Source organism: Leucoraja erinacea, chromosome 27, assembly GCF_028641065.1.
Source record: "Leucoraja erinacea ecotype New England chromosome 27, Leri_hhj_1, whole genome shotgun sequence".
Lineage (NCBI taxonomy): Eukaryota > Metazoa > Chordata > Chondrichthyes > Rajiformes > Rajidae > Leucoraja > Leucoraja erinaceus.
The window spans coordinates 32,277,103-32,293,221 of record NC_073403.1 but is presented as its reverse complement, the minus strand read 5'-3'; the positions used below and the strand labels follow the sequence as shown (position 1 = coordinate 32,293,221).

General features: G+C 47.9%; 1 protein-coding gene across 1 annotated transcript in view; it reads left to right on the top strand.

Annotated features, from left to right (window-relative positions):
* Nucleotides 1-16,119, top strand: part of LOC129710407 (formin-like protein 1) — a 265,388-nt gene that overhangs the window by 158,322 nt on the left and 90,947 nt on the right. Inside the window, exons 8-9 of the mRNA XM_055657387.1 lie at nucleotides 10,030-10,135; nucleotides 14,753-14,829. Of these exons, the coding sequence (XP_055513362.1) occupies nucleotides 10,030-10,135; nucleotides 14,753-14,829 (183 nt within the window). The remainder of the gene's footprint in view (nucleotides 1-10,029; nucleotides 10,136-14,752; nucleotides 14,830-16,119) is intronic.

The window sequence follows — 16,119 nt, the reverse complement described above, 5'->3', positions numbered from 1 at the left end:
TAGAAAATGGGAGGAGTGTAGAGAGAGGGAGAGAGGCAGAGGGGGTGGGGGTTACAGAGAGAGAGGGAGGGGGTGGAGGGAAAGGGGGTAGGGGTGTGGATGAGGGAGGGTAGAGAGGGAGAGGGCGAGGGACAGAGAGGGAGGGGGTAGAGAGGGTGAGGTCACTATGTTAAAGGAGCATGCACTGATCTACAGGGGTTAGAGAGGGTGGCTGTGAGTGTAGATGGGGAGGGGGTAGAGAGGGGGAGGGAGGGTAGAGAGGGAGGGGGCGAGAGTGGGAGTGTAGACATGGCCCTCAATCCCCCCACTCTCCCTCCTCACCTCCCCAGGATCTTTCCCCTCTACCACCGCACTTCCCACCCCATCTCCCTCCTCCACATTTCCCTCATCCTCCTCCCCTCGCTCCCATTCCCTGCCCCAGCACCTAACAAGGTCCTAGAGCTGCACCAGGGCCTAGAACTCAGCTGGGTCTTGTACTTGGCCCGGCCCGGGTTGTAGACTCTAGCGTCAGCTTGGCTGCTGCCTGGGCTCCAGTCCAGGCTCCGACTACATCTGCGGGCTCATCCCTGACCCTGGCCCCAGGCTCGGCCTTGGTTTCAGCGGCGGCTTCATTCCCGCGCGCTGGAGTGCCCCTTCCTCCCAGAGTATCCCTTCCTGCCTTGCGAATGCACTGTGATGTCACTTGGATTGTTTTTTTCCGAAATGGGTGAGTTTTTGGGGCTTTCAAGGATTAATAATTTCGGAAATATAGGTGGGAATGCGACGGGAAGATGTTTATCGCCACAACGGGAAAAATGTCAGTAGGATGTGTAAAATTGGCCTAGCGTTTGGAAGAAGATATGAAAACCCAATTGCCACATTGTGGGCACATCGTGGCACAAATAACACAAAGACTTTTAGTTATACAGAGATGTCCCTGATAGATCAATGACATTCTTACTCAGTACACCCTGACAAAAATCATCACAATGCATGTGAACGCTGGGACACAATGGCAGGTTGGCGGAGGGGATAGAATGAGATTACACTGGCGTAGTATTGGACCTTTGCCTCAGAACAAGTGAACCACTCTCAGTTCACCCACATCAGCATAAGAATGGGGGTGGCAAAGTGGCACAGCATAAATTATAGGAGCAGAATTATGCCATTTGGCCCATCAAGGCAACTCCGTCATTAATCGTGGCTGATCTATCTTTCCCTCGCAACCCCATTCTCCTGCCTTCTCCCCATTATCCCTGACACCTGTACTAATAAACACCTTGGTTTATACTCTCTAGAATTTAGGAGATTGAGAGGGGATCTTATAGAAACTTACAAAATTCTTAAGGGGTTGGACAGGCTAGAATGCAGGAAGATTGTTCCCGATGTTGGGGAAGTCCAGGACAAGGGGTCACAGCTTAAGGATAAAGGGAGTGGTGAATCTCTGGAACTCTCTGCCACAGAGGGTAGTTGAGGCCAGTTCATTGGCTATATTTAAGAGGGACTTAGATGTGGCCCTTGTGGCCAAGGGGATCAGAGGGTATGGAGAGAAGGCAGGTACGGGATACTGAGTTGGATGATCAGCCATGATCATATTAAATGGCGGTGCAGGCTCGAAGGGCCGAATGGCCTACTCCTGCACCTAATTTCTATGTTTCTATGTTAATCAAGAATCTCCGCTTTAAAAATATCTATTGACTTGACCTCCACAGTCGTCTGTGGATTGAATTCTACAGATTGACCACCCTCTGGCTAAAAAAATTAATCCTCATCTCCTTTCTAAAGGTACGTCCTTTTAATCTGAGACTATGGCCTCTAGTACTAGACTCTCCCACTAGTAGCAACATCCTCTCCACATCCACTCTGTCCAGGCATTTCATTACTCGGTAAGCTGTGGTTCTGGTGATTTGAGCCAGTAACTGACCTAAGGAGAAGAGACCTTTCTTGCGTTGGTCTGGGCTGTGGAGGCACTGGAGGTGACCGGGCTATGGATTCACCCAGTGCACCATCCAGGCCCCAGGCCCCAGGCTCAGCACAGCATGTAGGTGGCCTTGTGGAAGGAGGGACTCGCCATTTCTGAGGGGTACCAACAAAACACAGTATGTGTAAGAAAGAACTGCAGATGCTGGTTGAAATCGAAGGTAGACACAAATTGCTGGAGTAATTCAGCGGGTGAGGAAGCATCTCTGGGGAGAAGGAATGGGCTTTTTGAGAAGAGAACAAAACACAGTCACCTGGGTGTCTTCATCTATGTTCCATGATGGGAATCTGTGAGGTAAAGTTCCAAACCTTTCCTTCCCCAGGCCTAGATTTGAGAGTGGTTTTGACAACTGTTTTTGAACCATTGATAATTAAAGCTACTTGCACCCTGTGGATCGAAAGGGGGAAGTCTATATTAAAGAAACCACCCAGAATATTCTAGAGCTATCCAAAGCAGGCTCTCTACAGAGACTTTGTACTGAGCTCACCAGCCCAGCATCCATTTAAAGTAGGCGCCTGTCCATGTTTTAGGGCATCTATTTTTCTCCTTTACCTGATAATACCTGGAAAAAATTCTAAAAGACCTTCTCAAGGTATTTTTTAAACCGATAAAATTCTAGGTGGCATTGTTTTCGATGTCAACAGAGTCTCTGGGATAAAGGACGTTCCTTTAGAAAGGAGATGAGGAGGAATTTCTTTAGTCAGAGGGTGGTGAATATGTCTAATTTTACTTTGGGGTCACGTGACTGACTACGTGAAGAACCCGTCCAGCACGCATGCGCGACATGAGCGTTCACGCAGTGCAACAGCGACGCAGCGGGAGTCAGGCGCTCCCGCTACAGCTTTAAAAAGACGGACCGTCAGTTAAGTTTATCCTGAGGTCGTTTTTTTCCGAAAAAGAAGTGTTTTGTTTTGTCTCACCAAGAATAATGAGCAAAACAAGACAAACCAAGAAGTCCGCCCCCCGTTCGACTCCAACGGAGGAGCGTTCCATCAGTGGGGGGCAAGAGGCGTTAGAAACGCTAACCCAGCGACCCGCCATCCCCGACACCGTGCCGAGCCCAGTCCCGCTAGCGCAGCCTGAGCAGCGGGCTGGATGTAAAGCAGCACGGAAGACCAACCGGCCGGTGGTATCCGATTCTTCGGACGGGGACATCTCACCACCCACGCGGGGCAGAGACAGCTGTCTGAGCCGCATGGAGCGGCTCGTGGAGCAAATGCTCCAGCGAGACTTGCTTCGAGAGGAGCAGTCTCGCAAAGGGAGTTCAGGCACTCCCACCACAGTGCCTCACAACGCACTGGCCATCGCTTCCCCCTCATCCGAGGGCAGCTTTGGCGACCAGGGCTGGGCTGGTCAAGAAGAGGGGTCACTGGCCGAAGATGTCGGGAGTACGCTTGGGGTACAGGACCAGGAAGAGCTGCTGGGTGTGGTAGACCGCTACGTGGCAGCTCCACGTGCAGGACGGCCATTAGAGCCAAAACTGGCGGCCAGCATTAACTACCTGTCCTTCAAGCCCCTACAGGAGCAGGTAGTTAATGAGGCCCTAGAGCTGTATTGGGCCCCAGAGAATTGTGCCTCGCTCAACGTGCCGGCCGTCAATAGCCAAATCTGGGGGCATGTTGGGCCAAACATCCGCAATCAAGAGCTCAAACTACAGCGGATCCTCAGGCTCCTGACGTCAGCCATCACTTCCTTTGCTCATTCCGTGGATGGGGTGGAAATGACCACGAATCAGCAGGATACACTCGCACTGCTGTGCAATACCCAGTTGGAAATTGACAACCTCCGTAAGGAGATTATAAGACCTGCCCTCAACCCGAAATTCGCGGGTTTGTGCAAAACGCCGACCACAGAGCCAGAAATCCTGCTCTTTGGCAAGGACCTCTCCAAAAAAGTAAAAGACATGGAGGAGGAATTTGGCCTCATGAGGGCAGGCCCCGGGACGAGCAAACCCACTAAACCCAAGCGGCAGTACCCCACCGCGTCCACCAGTCGACGTCAACCCTATGGGATTGGTGAAAGCTCGGGGTCCACACATCACCACCGGAAGCATTTTTTAGGCCAGGGCCCAGAGCGGACCCCATGGAAAATGCACCACCCCCCAACCAACAGCAACACATCAGACAACACATCAGAAAACACATCGTCCGAAAAAGAAACACCCGTAACCATAGAGGTAGGTGGGTCTGGTTCCTACCAGCACATAAAAAGTGGGGGTTCTATAATAACAGGGGGGAGATTACACCTGTTTGTGCAAGCCTGGAAGTCACGAATTACAAGTATATACTCAACAGCATTTGTGGATACAAAATAGAGTTTACTGTAGAAAACTTGCCACCAGTTCAGCACTCACCCCAAAGGGTCTTTTCCCTCTCAGTTAAAGAAAAATGAGAGGGACAAGCTGAACCGGTGAGGCTAATTACAAAGGGTATCATTGAAAAAACCAAACATGAACCCCTGGAATTTGTCTCTAATATATTCACTAAAACCAAAAAAGATGGTGGATGTCGCATCATCATTGAATTAACTTCACTAAATATGTTTGTTAAGTATATACATTTCTAAATGGAAATGTTTGTAACTGTCAAACAACTGATTTCCAAAGGATACTTCATGGCAAGCATCGACCTTAAAGATGCTTACTATTCAGTACCCATTCATAAGGATCATCACAGATACCTGACATTTACCTGGATGGGGCAACAATGGCAGTTTAAAGCGTTGCCTAATGGATAACCTCAGCCCCAAGATTATTCACCAAGATACTAAAACCAGCCTTGGCAATATTAAGAAAACAAAAACATATTGTCATGGCATATCTTGATGATATCTTAATAGTAGGCAAAACCTGGATATATCAACTGTGTCAGCTACCAAACAATTGTTTGAAACCTTGGGATTTGTCTTGCATCCAGATAAATCTAAGTTGATGCCATCCACAGCCATGGACTATCTGGGCTTCACAATTAACTCAGTCCACATGTTTGTAACTTTGCCAAAAGACAAAACAGCAGAATTGGCACAAACACATAATAATTTAATGGTCAATGAATGACCAACCACTCGTCAAGTGGCGAGAGTAATTGGAAAGATGGTAGCAGCATTTCTAGCTACACAATTTGGACCTCTGCACTATCAAACCTTACAAAGATCAAAAGTGCAGGCACTAAAACGACATGCAGGTCACTTTGACTTTGACCAGATCATGAAATTACCCACTGAAGCAATATCAGAGCTACAGTGGTGGGTAGAGAACATTTGGCATAGTTCCAGCCCTATCATCACCCCTACGTTAATTATTCAAACAGTTGCCAGTGCTCAAGGCTGGGGAGCAACTAATTCCATATCCAGCACAAGTAGTAGATGGACTAACCTAGAGTCATCGTTACTACTTACACTGGGCATAAATTATCTAGAAATGTTGGGTGCATTTTATGGATTAAAAGCATATTCAACAAATATGCATCATTTGCATGTTCGTTTACAAATAGATAATACCACGGTGGTGGCCTATATTAACCATATGGACGGCATAAAATCGATATCATGTGACAAATTGGTCAACACAATCTGGCAATGGTGTGTCGACAGACATATTTGGCTATCAGCAACTTACCTGCCAGGTAAGCTAAATACAGTGGCAGACACCAGGTCACGCAAATTCAATGACAACACCGAATGGATGTTAAATCCCAAAGTATTTGCTAAAATTACCAAGCAATATGGCACGCCGGATATCGATCTATTTGCATCCAGACTAAATCACCAGGTTCCTATGTATGTCGCTTGGGAACCAGACCCTGAGGCAGCAGCGGTAGATGCGTTCGCGCTGGACTGGGGAAATTTCTTCTTTTATGCATTTCCTCCCTTCTGCCTCATCAGTCGGGTACTATGCAAAATACAAATGGACTCTGCTTCAGGTATTTTGATAGTACCCAACTGGCCTACACAGCCATGGTTCCCAGTGCTCCTCAACATGATCGTCGAGACCCCAATGACTTTTCCCAGTAGCCCAGAATTGCTAACCCACCCAGTATCTGGCATAAGCCACGACATAATTAAACTCCTGGGTTGCAGATTTTGAAAGGGCCTCTGCTGCGCCTGGGATTGTCAGAAACCACCATCAACACCATGACGGCATCCCACTGTGTATCCACAAGGAAACAATACTTATCAAGTATCAAGAAGTGGGAGAAATACATGTTCAGATACAGGAACCACTTATTCAACAACAACAGTAACCAATGTACTGGAGTTCCTGGCAGGCCTTCACCATAATGAAGGACTCAGCTACAGCGCCATTAACACAACAAGTCTGCCTATTTAATACAGGCACCATGACAACAGGCCATGGGATCCCACCCGCTGGTGGTCAAACTCATGAGGGGGATATTTAACTCCAACCCTCCTAGACCAAGGTACACCCATATCTTGGATGTCAGTGTGGTCGTGACGTACCTCAGGATATGGTCACCTGCCAGATCCCTCACCCTGGAACAATTAACTCTGAAGACGGTCATGCTGATGGCACTTGTGTCAGCACAAAGAGTCCAGTCACTTCACCTATTACGACCGGACAACATGGTCGTAACTCCAGACCATGTCTCATTTACCATCCAGGGGCTGGTCAAACAGAGCAGGCCAGGAACATCAAATCCAGTCATGGAATTCCGGGCCTACCCACCAGAACCACGGTTATGTGCCATGACCCACCTACTGAACTATATTGACACAACTAAAATCCATCGAGGGAGAGAAAAAGCCTTATGGGTCAGCCACAAGAAACCTTATGGTCGGGTGACGAGCCAAACCATTTCAAGATGGCTCAAGCAGGTGCTGAAAGCTGCTGGTATGAATACTAACATGTATAAATCTCACTCCACCAGGGCAGCATCTACGTCGGCGGCTAAGAGAATGGATGTACGAATAGACCACATCCTGGCTACAGCGGGGTGGTCTGGGGAAAGAACGTTTCGAACTTTGTATAATAAGCCGTTGGCAGAACCTGCTTCATTTGCAGAGAAAATATTAGAATCTGCAAATATATAATTTAGCCCGGGGGAGCAATTTGTTTTTTTTGTTATTGTTAATAAACACCATTATTGTTTTTTACAAACAGATTCATGGTTGATTACGATAGCATACTTCCTCCCTCAAATGACTTCGGCAGTGAGTGAAGTATGAACTGTTACACGGTTTGAAATCACAGACCTTTAAAATCTTCACGTAGTCACTCATGTGACTCCGAAGTAAAATAGTAAGATTAAACGAGAACTTACCAGTTTGAAGTTTGATCTGTATTTTATGAGGAGTTACGATGAGGGATTACGTGCCCTCCGCTCCCACCCTCAATAATAGAGATCAAACTGGTATCTAAGCTCTCCTTTTCTTTACTATATTTATTTCAATTACTGTGTCTTTCTGTGATTCCACACCGCTGCTTTGAAGTATGTTGCGCATGCGTGCTGGACGTGTTCTTCACGTAATCCCTCATCGTAACTCCTCATAAAATACAGACTGGTAAGTTCTCGTTTAATCTTACTATTAATTGCCGCAGAAGGCTGTGGAGACCAAGTCAATGGATATTTTTAAGGCAAAGATAGATAGATTCTTGATTAGTACAGGTGTCAGTGGTTATGGGGAGAAGGCAGAAGAATGGGTTTAGGAGGGAAAGATACTGTAGATCAGCCATGATTGAAAGGTGGAGCAGACTTGATGGTCCGAATGGCCTAATTCTGCTCCTATCGCATGAACTTATGAACGTGACTTTTGAAATGTAGATATTGTGCACAGTGTAAGAACCAATCACTTTTGTTTGTGGACATATACCGTAGCGACATAAGATTGATATTGAAAGGTCAGCCTTGACATGATGGGCTGAATGGCCTGTTTCTGTGCCTATAACTGAGTTGAGAATACTGTGACTGAAAAAGGAAACCCAGAATAGTAAGAATGCAGCAACCGTTTAGTGGTTGTGAGTGTGCAAACATCATCCTTGTCGTGCCGAATTTAGTGGCAGTTTGCCCTCAAGGTCAATAATTGACCCATTTGCTTATAACATCATTTAGATTACTGCGACACTTGAATTTGCTGAACAGTGATGTGAAGTGAGGAGAAATTCCCAAAGAGAAAGAGCAAAAGTGTTGAAGCCTCTGTATAGAGCAAGTGATGCAGTATTGTGTTTGTCCAAATGCATCAAACTTTCCAGGGCCACACAGTGATCAGCCAGCCTCTGATAACACACCACAGACCCCTTGCAGGCTATTGGTCGCGCCTTTCCCAATCCCCCACTACCCAGCTTCCTGCAGGAGCCACGTGAACATCTAGAGTGATGCCCATGACCTGATTTTGGGGAGACGATGAGAGATCTCCATATTGGCTTCATAATACCCGCCGTTCCCTGGGTCAGCAGCAGACTGGAGCCACGGGGAAAATAAATCTGTAGCAGAAGCTCAACGAAACAAGTTACTTCACAACATATAAAGTGGTCTTGGGGACTGTAACTAGACTGTAAGTGCGCTAGAGACTCGAGGGAAAAGAACGTATATTTGGGGAGCAAAGCTGTGAGCACAGGTGTGAATATTAACCCTTCTCTCCATTCCCTTCATGCTGCTTGCGATGTGTCATCTCTCGGTGGGTATACAGAGACAAAGCAAAGGCTGACCAAAAGGCTTTTTATCCTTTGACCCATGTAGGTTCCCTGGAACATTGAACATTTGAACAGTGTCACGAGCCTCCCTGTGTGATGCACCACTCACCCATCCAGCTGTCCAGTGCACAGTGACAACCCCCCCCCCCCCCCCACACACATAGTGATCACCACCCCACCCCCACACACACAGTGATCACCCCCACACACACAGTGATCACCCCCACACACACAGTGATCACCCCCTCACACACACAGTGATCACCCCCTCACACACACAGTGATCACACACCATGCATGACTCTCTGTTCACTGTCTTGCCCTCCCCTGTGTTATTCTGTTTGTCCTCATAGAGTCACCACAGTGTGGTAACAGGTCCTTCAGCCCAACGTGCTCACACAGGCCAACATGTCCCATCTACACCAGTCCCACCTGCCTGCATTTGGTCCGTATCATTCCAAACCTGTCCTAAACCTGACATGTACCTGTCTAACTATTTCTTAAACATTGGGATAGTCCCTGCCTTAACTACCTCCTCTGGCAGTTTGTTCCATACATCTACCACCCTTTGTGTGAAAAGGTTACCCCTCAGATTCCATTTAAATCTTTCCCCGCTCACCTTAAACCTATGTCCTCTGGTTCTTGATTCCCCCACTGTGGGCAAGGGACCCTGAGCTCAATCTGTTTCCCTCCAGATTTTATCCACCTCTATAAGATCACCCCTCATCCTCCTGCGTTCCATGAGATAGAGACCCAGCCTACTCAACCTCTCCCTGTAGCTCAGGCCCTCCAGACCTGGCAACATCCTGTCAATCTTCTCTGCACCCTTTCCAGCATTTTATAAACCTCCCTGGGCATGAGGAATGGCAGGTGAATGGTGAATGATGTACCAGTGGACGTATGAGTGTCTTTGAGTCTGTTTCCTCGGTCAGTGGCTGTTCCCCAGCTAACCCATGTCACAGATCGGCACTAACAGTGAGTGTGGTTCTGTGAGGGACAGCTATGCCTAACAACCTCCTGCTTGCTTCACACAGCGGCTGCCCATGATCTACTAGGCTACCAACGGCCTCTTTTCAGCGCCACGTGACGCATCGGGACCACGCCCCTTCCTCTTCTCACCAACCCTCAGAATGCATCGAGACTTCCCCAGTCCCCCAGAGCAGAGTTATTGTTCTGCGACGCATGCGGAGAAGCTCTGCTGATGCTCACGGTGCTCACCAGGAGACATCTCCACTCGTTGTCGTGCTTCCCGCCACAGACGGTGTGTCACAGCGCTGAACCGTGTGTGTTGATGGGCCACTGAGGCAGGCCATGGGGCTGAGTGCATGTCCCCCCACCATACTGCTTCCCCTGGCCACTCAGGGTTTTACTGGTGTGCCATGGCACAATGATGTTAACCTTAGCCCACTTTTCGTCACAGGCACAACACACACAGCAGGAAAGCTCTGCGGAACTCCCGGCTTGTCAGCCAGAAGGACGATGTCCACGTCTGCATCATGTGTCTCCGTGCCATCATGAACTATCAGGTGAGGGAGAGCTACCTGGCCCAGGTACAGTGTATGGGACGCACCTTCTCTACCTGCAGAGCAGTGTCTCCTTCTCTCCAACTCCCTTGATGGGATTTACTAACAATTCCCTGAGCAAATCCTTTTTGCTTAGTGAAGGATTCAGTCTGGCTTAACTTAAAAAAGCTTACTTGCGTATGTGAATCTGTGATTTAGTGTAACTTCAGTAACTTAGTGTGACCTAATGTAACTTGAGCTGGCCCCAAGATCCCTGGCAAGGTCAGCACTTCTGTTCCTCATCGTAAGTTAACTTTACGTGACATAATGTTATGAATGCAGTGATCTCTGATGCTATATGAATGAGAAACATTGGACAAAGCCCTCACCTCAGTTTTGCCCCCTAGACGATTCTCATGGTTGCACTTTTCATTAGTCAGACCTTCTCAAAATCCTCCCAGCATCACTGGTCCTCCAGTCCCAGGTTGACTGGTCCTCAAACCTCCAGTTTCACTGGTCCTCCGGACCTCCAGGGTCACTGGCCCTCCAGTCCAAGAGTGACTGGTACTCCAGTCCCAGCGTCACTGGTCCTCCAGTCCCAGCATCACTGGTTTTCCAGTCCCAGCATCACTGGTCCTCCAGTCCCAGAGTGACTGGTCCTCCAAACCTCCAGTGCCACTGGTCCTCAAGACTTGGTCCTCCAGACCTCCAGGGTGACTGGTCCTCCAGCCCCAGCATTACTGGTCCTCCAGTCCCAGGGTGACTGGTCCTCCAAACCTCCAGTGTCACTGGTCCTCCAAACCTCCAAGGTCACTGGTCCTCCAAACCTCCAGTGTCACTGGTCCTCCAAACCTCCAGGGTCACTGGTCCTCCAAACCTCCAGGGTGACTGGTCCTCCAGCCCTCCAGGGTGACTGGTCCTCCAGACCTCCCAGGGTCACTGTTGCAGCTGTTGTGTGAGGTGGTTTGGCTGTTACCAGCGACTGGGAATTAAGGCCTCACCACAAGCCTGTGAGCCTTCAGGTGGCTTGTACCATCAAAGGCCTTTTCCATTGGTAGTAAATGTGGGGCCACTGTGTAACTCACAGGTGATGTGGGAAGTGGTTTTCCGCTAGAGCAGGCTGGTGGCTGCTTTATGATGCGGTACACTTCTGCGGTTTAGGCGGGGCCTCTGTGAATTGCCTACATGTTTAGAGAGGTCATGGGCGAGGGATTCTCGGGACACACTAGAGATGTTACACTTGTTCAAGGAGGATAAGAGAACATCCCTGGATCATTTATTCAGCCCTCCCGCTGGTCATCTCCCCACCTTCAAATGTTTGATTGAAAGATACAACATAGAAACAGGCCCTTCGGAGGGCAGTGTTGTCCACTGTGGGGCTATTTGTTTTGTTTACAGCTTAGTTATAAGTCCTACCTCTTGAAAGCTTCTGTGACTGAGCAGATGACGATAGGTAAGTTGTCCCCAGTTCTGGATCTGCTAATGTTGACTGCGTGGGATAGCTGGAAGGTTGAATTACTTTGGATCTCAAATGAAGCCCATGTAGGGCATATAGTGTCCTGTATGTTCTGTAATATAATCCACCCCAGCATGAAGCAAGGAAATCATGTTGGGATGATGATGAACCAATCTACACTAAAACTGAGTTTATTAGTTTGCACATTCCCCCTCTGACCACGTAGAATTCCTCTGGTTTCCTCCCACAATACAAAGACGTGCGGGTTTGTAGATTAATTGGCCTCTGTAAATTGCCTCTTATGTGAAGGGAATGGATGTGAAAATGGGATAACATGAAACTAATGTGAATGAGTGATCGGTGGTCATCGCGGACTTGGTTGCATCCTTTACCTCTCAACTAAACTAAACCAAAACTATTATAGAAACATAGAAAATAGGTGCAGGAGGAGGCCATTTGGTCCTTCAAGCCAGCACCGTCATTCATTGTGATTATGGACATTTAAAGTTAAAACAAGTGTAAAATGGAGATTAACGTCTCCAGGCAGCTACATTTGTGAAGGTTTCGTCTTGATTAACATGGACAAAGGGTTGGGAAAAGCCAAAAATCAATCTGCATAGTGGTTAGTGTTGCTTCCTGCATATCTCCTGAAGTTGTCACTTGTCGAAGACCAGCTCCATTGTGTCCTCCGATGAACAGGTACAGATCACAATTCAGGAGCAGCTCCAGCACATCTTCCTCAGCCAACGATGGGCCACAATGAAATCCACCCTTCCTTAGGTCATCCATTGCCGTCCTGTTTTGTTCTGGCCATCTCTATCTTTGAGTCTGAAGAAGGGTCTTGACGCGAAACATCTCCTGTTCCTTTTCTCCAGCGATGTTTCCTGACCCGCTGAGTTACTTTGTGTCCATCCTCCGACACGTGGGTTTGGTGGGGGATTGCGGTTGAAGAGGAGTCTTGAGATGATGTTCCCTTAGGCAGACAGCAGGGAGCTCTCTCTCATCTCAATCAGATTTGTCTCCTTACTTCATGACATTCTTGATTACAGCACCTGACATCTCCACATCCTCCTCCTCCCAAATAGGGGTGAATAAGGCTCTGAATTTGACTTTGCCGTTCTTCCCCACCAACCTTTGGAACCAACATGACTACATCCCAAGGCCTTGTGTTTTTTCAGGTGACATATGGCCTCTTGGTATCTTTTGTTTAGCTCAGGGGTTTTCTGTTGAATCTCGGCCTTTCAGCTTCCTGCACAGTTGTTTCTTTTGGTTTGAGTCTTGCTCCAACTTCCCTGTCCAAGAATGAGTTGCATTTGTGGTACCAAAGATAGACATAAAAAGCTGGAGTAACTCAGCGGGCCAGGCAGCACCTCTGGAGAGAAGGAATGGGTGACGTTGCGGATTGAGACCCTTCATTTGTATTTGTGGTAATTAGCTCCTGCATCTCCTGAGCCGCCCCAGTTTCCATTATGAGATGTGGAGAGAAGGTCTGTTCCTTTCCTTTGAATTATCTCACCACTTCCTACAGTGTGAGTTGTAGTGACATTAGCCTCTCTGTTTGGAGGATGGAAGGCTGTTTTCCCTCTATGAAGCCCATTCTGTTTGCCGGTGAGCAATTCAACACTGGATTCCTTATTCCCATGGGAAATTGGGAGATGTGTTTCTGGAGCCTCTGGGTTTCCTCGGTGACCTCGGTTTCCTCGGTGACCTCTGGTTTTCCTCGGTTTCCTAATCTGAGGAAAGACATTCTTGCCATAGAGGGAGTACAGAGAAGGTTCACCAGACTGATTCCTGGGTTGTCAGGACTTTCATATGAAGAAAGACTGGATAGACTCGGCTAGTACTCGCTAGAATTTAGAAGATTGAGCGGGGATCTTATAGAAACTTACAAAATTCTTAAGGGGTTGGACAGGCTAGATGCAGGAAGATTGTTCCCGATGTTGGGGAAGTCCAGAACAAGGAGTCACAGTTTAAGGATAAGGGGGAAATCTTTTAGGACTGAGATGAGAAAAACATTTTTCACCCAGAGAGTGGTGAATCTCTGGAATTCTCTGCCACAGGATGTAGTTGAGGCCAGTTCATGGCTATCTTTAAGAGGGTTAGATGTGGCCCTTGTGGCTAAAGGGATCAGCGGGTATGGAGAGAAGGCAGGTACAGGATACTGAGTTGGATGATCAGCCATGATCATATTGAATGGCGGTGCAGGCTCGAAGGGCCGAATAGCCTACTCCTGCACCTATTTTCTATGTTTTTATGGCCAAGACAGAGGGGGCAGCCATAGCAATAACCTCTCTTTGTGATCTCACCAAGGAGCTCAGGGGAGCAAGAGTGTTTGTACCCCTTGCCAAGACCCCCTGGATGATGGACAACCAAATTCAGATCAGCCCATCAGACCAGGGATGAGTATTAATTAACTGATTGAAAAATACAGCTTGGAAACAGGCCCTTCAGCCCATTATGTCCATGCTGACCATCAATCACCAGTTCACAATATTTCTATGCTATCCCACTTTCACATTCAGTAAGGGTAATTTACAGAGGCCAATTAACTGACAAACCCACACATCTTTGGGACGTGGGAGACAGCCAGAGTATCTGGAGGAAACCCACATGGTCACGGAGAACATGCAAATTCCACACAGACAGCACTAGAGGTCAGGATCAATCCGATGTGTTTGGCGCTGTGAGGCAGTAGCTCTTCCCACTGCCACGTTGCCTCCCACACTGAGTTGCCTCTGGAGCCAACACGACTGCTGGCCTGTTGCCATAACTCAAGACAAACCTCAGCACTTCCACAGTTTGGTCATATGGGAAATGAGCCAAGGACCGATGTCCAAGCCTCAGTGAATGAGCACATGTACATAACATAGAAACATAGAAAACAGGTGCAAGAGGAGGCCATTCGGCCCTTCGAGCCAGCACCACCCCACGCCTCCACCCCTCGGAAAGACATTGAACATCTACAGTAAAACACCCATGAACAACTGCAATGTCAACCTGTGATGTAAAAGTGCAATTTAGAGTGACCAAGTGCATCTGCTCCAACCTGTTTTTGGGTTTCCTTGCTTGTATGACTACTAATGTGAACTGGTTAACTTGCTTAGCATTAGAAAGGTCAGCTGCTTTTATTTTAATCTTCCTCAATGCTCGTGGTCACTGTTGTTCGTGTTTGGTTTATTTTCTAGTCTGGTTTCACCTTGGTGATGGAACATGAGCAATGTGTGAACGAGATCACCCTCAGTCTGAACAATAAGAATGCAAGGTAAGAGGTGGGGAGCAAATGGTCAGCACCAGTAGTACTGGAGCTAAATATCACCCAATACCATGCCTTCCAGATCTAGGACCTAACCAATCCCAGGTCTCTGAGCTCTGGGATTCAACCAATCCCAGGTCTCCCTCGACAATTTTTTCCAGGTCCACCCTATCCAGATCTTTCATTATCTGGTAGGTTTCAGTGGGACCCCCCCCCTCATCCTTCAGTGGGACCCCCCACCCCCCCATCCTTCTAAACTCTGGTGAGTACAAGCCCAGAGCCTTCAAACACACCTTCTACGTTAGGTACACAAAAAAGCTGGAGAAACTCAGCGGGTGCAACAGCATCTATGGAGCGAAGGAAATAGGCAACGTTTCGGGCCGAAACCCTTCTTCAGACAGTCTGAAGAAGGGTTTTGGCCCGAAACGTTGCCTATTTCCTTCGCTCCATAGATGCTGCTGCACCCGCTGAGTTTCTCCAGCTTTTTTGTGTACCTTCGATTCTCCAGCATCTGCAGTTCCTTCTTAAACACCTTCTACGTTAACTCAATCATCCCCGGGAACATTCTTGTAAACCTGCTCTGGACCCTGCATAACGGCCTCACGTGTGGCATCTTATCAATGGCCTTCTGAAAATCTAAGTAACCAGCATCATGGAGTCCCCTTTGTCTACACTGTTTGTTACCTCCTCAAAACGTTCTCAACAGATTATCCCGGAAAGATCTTCCCTTAACAAAACCATGCTGACTTTGGTCTATTTTATCCCATGCTTCCAAGTACTCCAAAACTTCACCCTTTGTAATGGACTCTGAACATTTACCAACTATAGAAATCAGACTAACCAGCCTATAATTTCCTTTCTTTTGCCTTGCTCCCTTCTTAGACTGCAGAGTTATATTTGCAAATTTACAGACCTCTGGAACCATTCCTGACACTAGTGATTCTTGAAAAATCACTATCATGCCTCTACAACAGGGGTCGGCAACCTTGTTCTGCAGAGGGGCCAGGCCACATGTCTGTGAGTGGATGGCGGGCCACATCTATCACGTGTTCACATGGATCCCGCTAAGGATGGCGGGCATCAAATCACGTGCTCACATAGATCCCGCCCCTTCGAGGACGCCAACCAGAGCACTGGCCCCTAGTTACGGGCGCTGACCAACATGGCGCACCTACGGACCATTGCCTTGGCTCTGTTCTGAAGGCGGTGGCTCAAATATTCACACTCACTTGTCCCCGGCCTATTGACAACCCAAATCCCAACAGTGAAGCTCAGACACAGAAGGTGTGCGGTCGTGTT